Below are 12,622 nucleotides of genomic sequence, written 5' to 3' on the forward strand. Positions count from 1 at the left end.
ACCTGGGACCTTTCAGTCCCCAAGCTGACGCTTTATCCATTGAGCCAAACCGGTCCCGGCTATTTTATTGATTTTTTACAGAGGGGAAGAGAGAGGGATAGAGAGTTAGAAACATCGATGAGAGAGAGTCACTGACCAGCTGCCTCTTGCACACCCCCTACTGGGGATGTGCCCGCAACCAAGGTACATGCCCTTGACCGGAATCGAACCTGGGACCTTTCAGTCCGCAGGCCGATGCTCAATCCACTGAGCCAAACCGGTCTCAGCTATCTTTATATTTTCTACTAACTTATCTTTATAACTTACAAGAAGTTATATAATATATATTAATGTTATAATATGTTAATATAGGTTCTATTAAATGCAAATTATTAATTCTATTAATTATATCAATATATTAATATAATTTGATATTATTATTATTAATAAAACATGTTGGACGAAACCGGTTTGGCTCAGTGGTAGAGCGTCAGTCTGCGGACTGAAAGGTCCCAGGTTCGATTCCGGTCAAGGGCATGTACATTGGTTGCGGGCACATCCCCGGTGGGGGGTATGCAGGTGGTGGCTGGTCAATGTTTCTCTCTCATTGACGTTTCTAGCTCTCTATCTCTCTCCCTTCCTCCCTGTAAAGGATCAATAAAAAAAATAAAAATAAAAATAAATAAATATATATATATATATATATATATATATATATGAAACATGTTGTATAATAATTACTAAACTGTAATAAATAAGATTTTTGTTGTTGTTAATCCTCACCTGAGGACATTTTTCCATTGATTTTTAGAGAATGTGGAAGGCAGAGGGAGAGACAGAGAGAGAAACATCAATGAGAGACACATCAGTTGGTTGCCTCCTGCATTTGCCCAGATCAAGGCCTGGGATTGAACCTGCAACCCAGTTTCCTGCCCTTGACTAGGAATCAAATCCTTGACCTTTTGGAACTCTACCCTTTGGGGCAAGGACTGATGCTCTAAGCCACATATGTCAAACACAAGGCCCGCGGGCCAAATCCAGCCTGCCAGGCCTTGCAATGTGGCCCGCACCGCGCTGTCATCACTGCACTCCGCTGTCAGTTTATGACATTGTCAGTTTATGACTGTTCAGTAAACCATTCGGCCCGCGATTTAGGCTGGATTTTAGATTTTGGCCCCTTCTCTGATTGAGTTCGACACCCCTACTCTAAGCATTAAGCAACACAGGCCAGGGCTTTTCCTTTATAGAACACTTTTGCCCGACTGATTGATCCCACCCCTTCCCGCATCGAGCTTGGGCAGGTGTCTCTCCCTGAGCTCCCCAGCTCCCTTTATCCCACAGGCTGTCGACTCCTTCTCTCTCCCATAGCTGGCTGCCTCCTCTCCCACCCCTAGGGCTACGTGATCTCTACAGCTTTGACCTTATGATTTTTCTTTCTTTTTTTAATTGACTTTTTTTTTTGAGAGAGAGAGAGAGAGAGAGAGAGAGAGAGAGACAGAGACAGAGAGAAGGTGATTTGAGAGAGAAAAATTGATTGGTTGCCTTCGGTATGCACTCAGACTGGAAGTTGAACCTGCAACTTTTGAAAAATATATATATATTATTGATTTTTTTTACAGAGAGGAAGGGAGAGGTATAGAGAGTTAGAAACATCAATGAGAGAGATACATCGGTCAGCTGCCTCCTGCACATTCCCTACTGGGTATGTGCCTGCAACCAAGGTACATGCTCTTGACTGGAATCCAACTTGGGACCCTTGAGTTCACAGGCCGATGCTCTATTCACTGAGCTAAACCCATTAGGGTGAACCTGCAACTTTTTGATGGATAGGACAACAATTCAATCAGCTGAGCCACCTGGCCAGGATGACCTTCAGGTTTTCACTGAGTAAATCTATAGTTAGCCAGTCGTAATGGTTCTTATTTTTTTGTCTGTAATCCATAGGGCTATAATAAATATTCTCATGGCTCTTTATGCACATTTGCTGTATGTATAATTCATAAAAGTAAAACTGTAGGGTTTTAAAAGAATATAAAATGACAAGAATGTGAAATTTGATCACAAATCACCCTACAGAATCTTAAGAACTTCCAGAAGCTGGTACAAAAGTTCAGCAGGAGTTGAGGTACAGAGTGATTTTGTTGGGGAGGATAGTTGCCGGGCCTTGCAGCAGTGCCGGCGGCGGCAAGCCTCAGGCCCACCTGCACTGAGGGCTGACCACCAGCTTAGGACGGACACCAGCTGGGTCACTGCTCATGGTGGTCATGGGCACGGCTGTGGCTACAGAAGATGTAGCTTGTGCAGACTGAGTTTTGACAGAACCACTGTGCGCAGGAAATCCTTGATAATCAAAGAGCCTTTGCCAACGGGGTTGTCTCTGTGACCAGTGGAGGATCCCTGGCTTCAAGTCAGGGCGTTGGTCACTTTGTTTCCTGGATTAGTGATCTTTATCTCTTATTAGAATTTCACGTGAGAAAAAGACAGAAGTGCCTTTTAATTTGTACTAAGATTAGGTTACCGGCTGACCTGGTTGCATTGCCTTTTGTATCCTATTTGGATGGTTGCTAAGAAAATTGGGAGGTAGTCTCATGGTTCACCTGGTTTTAGAAATGACCCTCTCACAGTTATGATTTTTACTTTTGTCTGTATTTCTTCTCTTTATGGTTTTCCTTGAGATCTTTTACTCCACAGAGTGTACGTTTTGGTGCCCCTTAGCTTAGGACTTCAAGCACTTTTTCTGGAGGGCCATAGCCCTGGGTCCTGGGCAGCCTAAGCACTGTGGGTGGTGTGGGCCTGGCTGCTAGAATCAACAGAGATATTTCCTTCTTTACTGCTATCTCTGTGTGATATCACGGGTGACAGGTAGCATTTGTGTGCTTAGAGATTAGAAGCTGACGTCTTTGTCTTATTCTTATCTATACTTCTGAATTTAATCAATGATATCATTTTGTAGAATCAGAAAAAGACCTTCGATACATTGGCAAAATATTGGATGGATTTTCCTTGGCTTCTAAGTCTTTGTCTTCTAAGAAAGTAAGAGTTTTTATTTTTTACTGGTTTTAGTACTTAAAATATTTGCTGAGTTATATCAACAACTGGAATGATAAGTAAATTCTGTTTTCAAAAGCACCAGCATAGTTACTAACGATTGAGGAAAACATGTCCTGTATTAGAAATGGCAGTCAGTAGCCACGTTGTATTCAAAACAGCTAATTGCTGATCTTTTAAATCCAGACTTAGAGTGAGTAGTTTTTTCCATTAAAAAATTTACATTAGAAACTGGTGGGAGAATGGAATTGAGAAAATTCTAGGGACAATGTAATTTAAGGAAAATTAGGAAACTTTCAGAAAGCTGTAATGACCCACAGCCCTGAATCCTCCTAAATGCTTGAGGCAGTAACTAATGTGGACAGGGTTCCCTGGCCTCCTTCTGGGCAAGGAGGAGGGAGAGAAGCCACGTACATGCAATCTGGGGAGAACTCTGTGCATTTTCCAAATAGTCCTGTTTCTATGAGACTTTGTTACAGCTTAGCCAAGTGGTGCTCTTTTTAAAAAAATATATTGATTTTTTACAGAAATGAAGGGAGAGGGATAGACAGTTAGAAACATTGATGAGAGGGAAACATTGATCAGCTGCCTCCTGCACATCCCCTACTGGGAATGTGTCCACAGCCAAGGTACATGCCCTTGACCGGATCGAACCCGGAACCTTTCAAACTGGTTAGGACCAAGTGGTGCTCTTTAACACCCCCTCAGAGTTACCTGTTCCTAGATGGACATCCCAAGTTAGTGGTGCCGATAGCTCAGGAGAGGCTCCTGGCATTTATTTTGTTGGTGTAATGGGCTTCTTCACATTTGTCTTGGCCTGTGGTTCTCCAGAACTGGGGCGGCCAGGAGCAGTGCAGCCTGAGGAACTACATTTGGCATTACAGCGGCTGTCATTGCTTTAGTCTTAATAGTTAATGTATTGTAATAATGAACAGAATATATTTAAAACAGTGTTGGGTGCATACTAAGCTGTTATTACTAACAGAAATGTCAGATATGTCAAAGGAGAATAAGTTTTTTACATTTATGAAAGGGGAGCACAAAAATGCTTGAGCAATACTCATTTGACTCAGGGTTCAAGGATAAATACGGACGAAGTCCTGACCCCCAAATAGCTCCTATTCAGTGAGGGTGCAAGACAGACAAGTTCCCTGAGGGGTAGAGTGCCATCAGCGGACAGATGGGCTCTGGGCTTCCCGAGGCTCCTCACTGGGAGCGGGAGTGGTTCAGGAGAGTGCTATGTTCACTGCCTTTTCACAGACAGGCAAGTTTTCTTAAGATGTGGCTGAACACCCACCTCTAAATGCTTTGGCTCTGATGGAGGATATGAAGACTTGTGTGTACGCACCCTTTTCTGCCCTGCTCTGCTGGGTCTTGGTAACATGAGGGTGTTTGCTGGCTGTTTGGGGAGTCTGTTTTTCAGCGAAGGTGGTCAGGTGAAGATGGTGAAAAATGAGATTTCCTACCAGTGATAACACCATTCTTCTATAGATTTTCATCATGCCAGGGGCTCCCCCACAGGGAACCACCTGGGAACCTTACAACCATCTGGGAAACCTGGGAAACTCCACTTGTTGCTGACTTTGTGGGGTGGGACGCAGGCATCATTACTCTTAAAAACCTCAGGTGAGCCCAGTGTGCAGCTGGGGCTGAGAACTACTGCCAGCGGGCATTCAGTGTGTCACTGGTTACAGGCTCAGGGTTTCAGGCAGCTGAAAAATCTAGAACACAGCTTACATAGGACTGTACAGAGTGAAAGAGAGACCAAGTGCAAGGGGGACCATTTATTTATTTAAAAAAAATATTTTTATTGATTTCAGAGAGAGAAAGGGAGGAGGAGAGAGATAGAACATTGATGAGAGAGAAACATCATCATCAATTGCTGCTTCCTGCAGTCCCCCTATTGGGGGATTGAGCCTGAAATCTGAGCATGTGCCCTGACCAGGAATCCAATTGTGACTTGGTTCATAGGTCGTTGCTCAATGATTGAGCCACACCAACTGAGCAAGAGAGACCATTAAAAATGTCTAATACTTAAAACCAACTTAAAAAAAAAATAAAGTTTATTTGAGCCAAAACTAATGACATATGCTAGGAAGCAAGATCTCAAATGCTTCTTTAAATACTTTATTTTTAACTTATATGATCTGCTATCATTAATGCCCGAGTTCCCCAAATACTATATTTCAATTTCGGTTCAGTTAACTTTTTTAGATTGATATTTTTTGAGAGGGAGTGGGAGAGAGACAAAAACATAAAAACATAGAAACATAGAAGTATCTGTGTGAGAGTGAAATATTGATTGGCTGCTTCCTACTGGGGATTGAGCCCACAACCCAGGCATGTGCCCTGATCAGGAATTGAACCAGCAACCTTTCTGTGCATGAGCCAGTGCCCAACCAACCAAGCCACACCAGTCAGGAACAGTCAGATTTTGAATTAAAAATACCTCAGATAGCCCTGGCTGGTTTGGCTCAGTAGATAGAGCATCAGCCTACAGACGGAAGGGTCCTGGGTTCGATTCCAGTCAAGGGCAGATGCCCGGATTACAGGCTTGATCCCCAGTTGGGGGCATGCAGGATGTTTCACTCTCATCACTGATGTTTTTCTCTCTCTCCCTCTTCTTTCCTCTCTGAAATCAATAAAAAAATAAGTTAAAAAAATACCTCAGATAAAAAAACTAAGGCCTAAAATTCCGATTTGGAATTGAAACAACCAGAAAAATATTTCTGAATTTAAAAGTAACTTATTTAAAGATATTTTTTCTATACCTTGAACCATTCTTTTCTAAAATTTTTGGTATACAGTGGGCCAGTTCTGCACGTTATTGTTGTCATCGTTCTTGTTCTTATATGAAACATGCATATTAGCATCTCTGTGTAGCGTGGGCAGGGCTGATATTTAAAATGTCTGGTTGTTAGAACAGTGTGGTTCTGGTGACCCTCCACACCCAGAATGGATGTTGGCTGGGCACCGGGATGGTCTGTTCCCACTGCTGCCTACTCACCTGCTGAAGTTAGCCTGGGAAAGGCTGGGTTAATAATGCTCAGAGGTAACAGGTTTTCTTGGTTAAATCAAACACCATCATCTTGCAGTTTGTATTTTCAGAATTTTGTTGTGTGTGTGTGTGTTTTTTAAAGGTTTACCCACCTCCTGAATTGCCAAGAGACTATCGACCAGTGCATTATTTCAGACCTGTGGTAGCTGCAACCTCAGAGAACTCCCACTTACTTCAAGTGTTATCAGAATCAGCTGGAAAGTCAATACATGACCCAGGGACACAGAGTAGACACCAACTGAATGCCTCCAAGCGGGGAGAGTTGCTAGGAGAAACACCTATTCAAGGTATGTGTCATGAGGAGATTAAAGTCATTAAATTGATGATAATCTGAGTGATCAAAATCAAAATGGAAAGATGTTTTCCCACTGAAATTTCCCATGATTTTGTATTCCCAAACTGGGAATAAAATTGCTTATTGTACATAAACATGAGTGTACATCCTTTACTTCTTAAGACTTGTTTCCCACCATCAGTTTCACTTATGTCATTGAAATTACAACTCTTATCTTAAGCTCAGCAGTTTTCAGATTTTAATAATGTTCAGCAATGTTGGGAAGACTAGGGACATGTGTAACTTCACTGTCTTTGCACAGCCTGGGAACAGGATTTTTCCTCAGGGGAAAGGGTTCTGCAGCACTTTCCTGAAAGCCTGAAAGGAATGAATGCATGTGAAAGTGTGGGCAGATGTGGAGAGTCCCCTGTATGTTGGAGCAGAAAGACCCACTAAGCAAGATGAACTTGTACTTGCCCTTTGGGTATCTCAAATATAATAGACCCAAACAGAAGTCTTGGTTCCCACTTCTTTCCCCAAACTTGCTTTTTCTCGTCTTCCCCTTCTCAGTAAATGTGACCCACTGCTCAGATCAAAATGTAGGAATTCTAGTTTTCTGCTCCTCTCTTTCCTATCTGACCCTATCCACAGCTGACCCTCTCCAAGTCCTCTCATTTCTACCCCATATACTTTTCTGTATTTCTGCTGCTTCCTCCTTGGTCTGAATGCCCATCTATTCTCACCTGGACTATTGCAGTAGCTTCCTGATTTGTCTTATTTGTCCTCTTCAGTCCATTTCCCTCAACAGTAGCTAGGTGAACCAAATTATATCACTATTCCCCTTAAAATGATCTAGTACTTTTTTAAAAAAAATATATTTTTAATTGATTTTTTACAGAGAGGAAGGGAGAGAGATAGAGAGCTAGAAACGTCGATGAGAGAGAAACATCGACCAGCTGCCTCTTGCACACCCCCTACTGGGGATGTGCCCGCAACCAATGTACATGCCCTTGACCTGAATCGAACCTGGGACCTTTTAGTCCGCAGACCGACTCTCTACCACTGAGCCAAACCGGTTTCGGCTAGTACTTTTTTTTTTTGGTTTATTTTTATTTATTGATTTGAGAGAGAGGAAAAGAGAGACATTGATTTAAAAAAAAAACAACATATATATATATGTTATTGATTTTTACAGAGAGAAAGGGAGAGGGATAGAAAGTTAGAAACATCAATGTGAGAGAAACATTGATCAGCTGCCTCTAGCACACCTCTTACTGGGAATGTGTCCTCAATCAAGGTACATTCCCTTGACTGGAATCTAACCTTGGACCTTTCAGTCTGCAGGTTGATGCTCAGGGACTGGAGGTCTGGAGTTTGAGACATTGATTTTTTGTTTCAGTTGTTTATGCATTCATTGGTTGATTCTTGTATGTGCCCTGACTGGATTGAACCACAACCTTGGCATATTGAGATGACTCTCTAACCAACTGAGCTATCTGACCAGGGCCACCAGTATTTCTTCTTTTTTAAAATATATTTTTATTGAATTCAGAGAGGAGAGGTGAGGGAGAGAGAGAGATAGAATCATCATTGATGAGAGAGAATCATTAATCAGCTGCCTCCTGCATGCCCCACACTTGGATCAAGTCTGCAACCTGGGCATGTGTCCTGACTGGGAATCGAACCCTGAACTTCTGGTTCATAGGCTGACACCATATCAGCTGGGCCTTCCCTTATATTTTGGCTTCTTCTTTTTAGTTAGAGGTTACCTCAAATATTATCTCTTTAGAGGGACCTTCCAGGCCTTCCCCGCCCACCAGACAAGATAGTTATCTCTCCCTCCACCCCACAGCTAGCCCTCTCACTTAAGTCACCCTCAATCACATCACCCTGTTTTCCCCACAATACTCCTCCAGTAGCAGTCCTCTGGTGTTGGTTTTTGGCTTCTTTAATGTCCTCCTGCCTCATCTGTGAGAGGAGGACCTTGTTTGCATTGTCCTGCAGCTCCAGGTCAGTGTGTGGCATGGAGTGAGTGCTCCGTGAGTGTTTGTGACATGAGTGGATGTGTGATGGTAACTCTACTCTGAACCGGAGCTTGTGCTGGGCAGGACTGTGGAAATGGAGGCCACCAGGGGCTGGAGGTGTGGAGTTTGAGATGTCAGCTTCCTCATTCAGGGACCACTCACTGGCCTGATAAACATCCAAGTTGTAACCTCCGTTTTTACCAACTGTAAAATGGGCTTAGATTTTATTACTGTCTAGATTACAGGGGTAATTTGAATACAGATGAAACAGTAAATGTAAAATACACTAATTACATGAATTTGTGATATTGAAAGTGTATGTACAGAAAAATGTAAGTAAACTTGTTTTACTTTTAATGTCTTCTTATTATTGTTTTTATTTAGGTTCAGCTACCTCAGTGTTAGAATTTCTGTCCCAAAAAGATAAAGAGAGATTCAAAGAAATGAAGCAGGCAACTGACCTTAAAGCAGCTCAGCTCAGGGCCCAGAGTCTGGCCCAGAATGCCGCAAGCAGCAGAGCCCAGCCCCCACCTCCAGACGTCGGACACCGCTCTTGGCACACGGCATTGCGTGGTGGGACAGTCACCACAAAAGCCAGCAACTTCAAACCTTTTGCCAAAGATCCAGAAAAGCAAAAACGATATGAAAAGTTTTTAGCAAGTATGAAACGGGGTCAGAAAGGTGAGTGCTAGGCCTCGGTCTCCCATGTCTCAGCCAGCGGCAGTGTTCTCTATTCTGAGATTTAAAGTTGAAGCACCCTGCTCTGCCAGTGTGCTTCGTTCTGCGGGAAACAGTGCAGAGGTTTCAGACCCTGGCTTTTGCCCTTCGGAAGGAAGAACAGTTGGCTTGTGTTTCTGTTGATCTCGGCTCCTAAAGCTAGCCGTTTAATTAGAGAACATGCCGTGGTGGTGGCTAACGCTAGATAGATTACAGACCATTTACTGTTTGCAAATGCTTGATCTCTGAAAGTGTTGTATTTTACACAAGAGAACAAGGTCATCTCCCACTTATCTTAAGGTTGTGCCCACCCAGCCCTCATCATAGTTGAAAATTTGACTTATGGAGGAGAGTTGGCTGTTGAACCATTATACAGGGTAAAAAACCCACTCTGATCTATGAAATAAATAAATATGGCCAGACGGGAGAGGGCTGACTGTTATACACAGCAGTCCTTGTAAGAAGTAGCAAATTTAAAGGGTTTGATTTTCCACAGCAGAACTTTGTATATTGTACTTGAACTCACTACTAAGAATCCAGACCCCAAATGTTTATTTGGTAAATAAAAAAAAGTTAGAAAAATAAAGAAAGTTAGAGAAAGGAATATTTTTCATTTAATTAAAAATTAAATTTATTTATTTAATTAGGAATGTAATTGGGATGAACTTATTGTTTGGGAATGGTAACAGGTTCCTTGTTTCGAAGATGTAATCAAGCATTAGTTCCCATTTTTTCCCCTCTGATGTATACAGTAGAATTCAAAAGAAGCATCATTTTGAGAGAGTCAGCAATATGACCTGACAAGAACCTCCTTACCATGCTCTTAAAAACCAGCGTGAGGACTTGTCTCTGGTGAAATCTGTAGGGACCCAATGGTGCCACCAGGCGTTCCCTTTAAGCCCCATGTTTTTCCTAAGAGTGAAGGGTTTCTTGTTCTCTGTACCGTAGATGCTCTGGAACATTGTCTGGATCCCAGTATGACAGAGTGGGAGCGAGGCCGAGAACGGGAGGAATTTTCTCGGGCAGCCCTGCTGTACGCATCTTCCCATTCGACCTTGTCCTCCAGGTTCACTCATGCCAAGGAGGACGACGATGCAGATCAAGTAGAAGTTCCTCGAGACCAAGAGGTCTGTTACCATTATGTCCCTACCTGGTATATTTAAAAAGAAGGTTTTTATTGATATATATTTTTTTTTTGAGAGAGAGGAAGGGACAGAGAGAGAGAGCATGCATGTGAGAAAGAAACATCAATCAGTTGCCTCTCATATACATCCTGACCAGGGATTGAACCGGTGACCTTTTGGTGCACAGAGCAACGCTCAACCAACTGAGCCACTCCAGCCAGGGTGCCTGGTGCATTTAAAAAAAAAAAAATTATCTTGCCGAAACTGGTTTGGCTCAGTGGATAGAGTGTCTGTCTGCGGACTAAAAGGTCCCAGGTTCGATTCCAGTCAAGGGCATGTACATTGGTTGTGGGCACATCCCCGATAAGGGTTGTGCAGGAGGCAGCTGGTCGATGTTTCTCATCGACATTTCTAGCTCTCTATCCTTCTTCCTTCCTCTCTGTGGAAATCAATAAAATATATTTAAAAAAAAATTATCTTGAAAGTATTACCAACACTCACCTTCCTTTCCCCATTGACCCTCTCCTCCCCACTCCTGCCCCCTTCTCACTCCTTATACATCATTTAAAAAATTTTATTTATTTATTTATTTATTTGAGAGAGAGAGAGAGAGAGAGAGAAAAGGGGGAGGGGAGAGAGAAATATCAATTTGTCGTTTTACTTGTTTATGCATTCGTTGGTTGATTCTTTTATTTTTAAAAAATATATTTTTATTGATTTCAGAGAAGAGGGAGAGGGAGAGAGAGAGATAGAAGCATCAATGATGAAAGAGAATCATTGATTGGCTGCCTCCTGCACATCCTCCACTGGGGAACAAGCCCACAACCTGGGCATGTGTTCTTGACCAGAATCAAACCTGGGACCCTTCAGTCCACAGCTGACATTCTATCCACTGAGCCAAACTGACTAGGGCTCATTGGTTGATTCTTGTAAGTGCCTTGACTAAGATTGAACCTGGAACCTTGGCGTATTGGGACAATGCGCTGACCAACTGAGATACCTGGCCAGGGCCTACCTGGTACATTTTTATTTTTTATTTTTTTAAATATATTTTATTGATTTTTTTAAAGAGAGGAAGGGAGAGAGATAGAGAGCTAGAAATGCTGATGAGAGAGAAACATCGACCAGCTGCCTCCTGCACACCCCCTACCGGGGATGTGCCCGCAACCAATGTACATGCCCCTGACCGGAATCGAACCTAGGACCTTTCAGTCTGCAGACCGACGCTCTACCACTGAGCCAAACCGGTTTCGGCTACCTGGTGCATTTTAAAATTAAAACATTGTATAGCTGCTGAGTGAAATAAATCAGTCAGAGAAAGACAAATATCACTTATATGTAGAATCTAATTAACAAAATAAACTGATGAACAGAGTGGATTCAGAGACATGGAAGCATGGAACAGTGAGGAATCTTGGAGGGAAAGTGGGGGAGGGTAGGTGGGTGGGAAGCAATCAACCGAAGACTTGTATGCATATATGCATAACCCATGGACACAGATAGTGGAATGGAGGGCCTGGGGCGGAGGTGGGTGGGAGGGGAGGTCAATGGGGGAAAGAGGGGGCATATGTAATACTTTCAACAATAAAGATTAAAAAAAAAACCCACACACACAAAACACTGCATAGCTAACTATTTAAATTGCTTCAGTGAAAAGATCAAAATATACATGGTATTGTAAAATTATAAATTACATTTATGTTTTTAGCTTCCAGTGTACTTTAGCATGACCAGTTGTGTAATTGTGAAAAATTGCTTGGAAACTTGTAAATAGAAGAGCAGTCAGGTCAATTGTGTGACCACCTGATGACACAGAGTGAATGTCTTTTCCCAGAATGATGTCAATGACAAGCAGTCGGCTGTGAAGATGAAGATGTTTGGGAAGCTCACCCGAGACACATTTGAATGGCATCCTGACAAGCTTCTATGTAAGAGGTTTAATGTGCCTGACCCTTATCCAGAGTAAGTTGGATAAACCTCCCCTTCTATCAGTACTTATCCTATATAATAAAAGGCTAATGTGCAAATTGACCAAACAGCAGAACCACTGGTTGCTATGACACACACTGACCACCAGGGAGGCAGACTCTCAATGCAGGAGCTGCCCTATGGTTGTCAGTGCACTCCCACAGGGGGAGTGCTGCTCAGCCAGAAGCCGGACTCATGGCTGGTGAGTGTAGTGGTGGTGGCAAGAACATCTCTTGCCTCTCTGGCAGTGCTAAGGATGCCCTAAGCCGTCAGTCGGACATCTTCCGAGGGCTCCAGGACTGCCTGAGAGGGTGAAGGTTGGGCTCAGGGATGCTCCCCTCACACACACACACTCCAGTGCATGATTTTCATGCACTAGGTCTCTATTAATTTATATACAGTTTACATTTAAAATGTTACTTATGTTTTA

General features: G+C 42.8%; 1 protein-coding gene across 1 annotated transcript in view; it reads left to right on the forward strand.

Annotated features, from left to right (window-relative positions):
* Nucleotides 1-12,622, forward strand: part of GPATCH1 (G-patch domain containing 1) — a 60,413-nt gene that overhangs the window by 28,078 nt on the left and 19,713 nt on the right. Inside the window, exons 9-13 of the mRNA XM_084905702.1 lie at nucleotides 2,933-3,012; nucleotides 6,168-6,372; nucleotides 8,768-9,064; nucleotides 10,049-10,227; nucleotides 12,059-12,186. Coding sequence (XP_084761828.1) covers nucleotides 2,933-3,012; nucleotides 6,168-6,372; nucleotides 8,768-9,064; nucleotides 10,049-10,227; nucleotides 12,059-12,186 — 889 coding nt within the window. The remainder of the gene's footprint in view (nucleotides 1-2,932; nucleotides 3,013-6,167; nucleotides 6,373-8,767; nucleotides 9,065-10,048; nucleotides 10,228-12,058; nucleotides 12,187-12,622) is intronic.

The sequence above is a fragment of the Pipistrellus hanaki genome (genome assembly GCF_964339955.1).
Source record: "Pipistrellus hanaki genome assembly, chromosome: 15".
Lineage (NCBI taxonomy): Eukaryota > Metazoa > Chordata > Mammalia > Chiroptera > Vespertilionidae > Pipistrellus > Pipistrellus hanaki.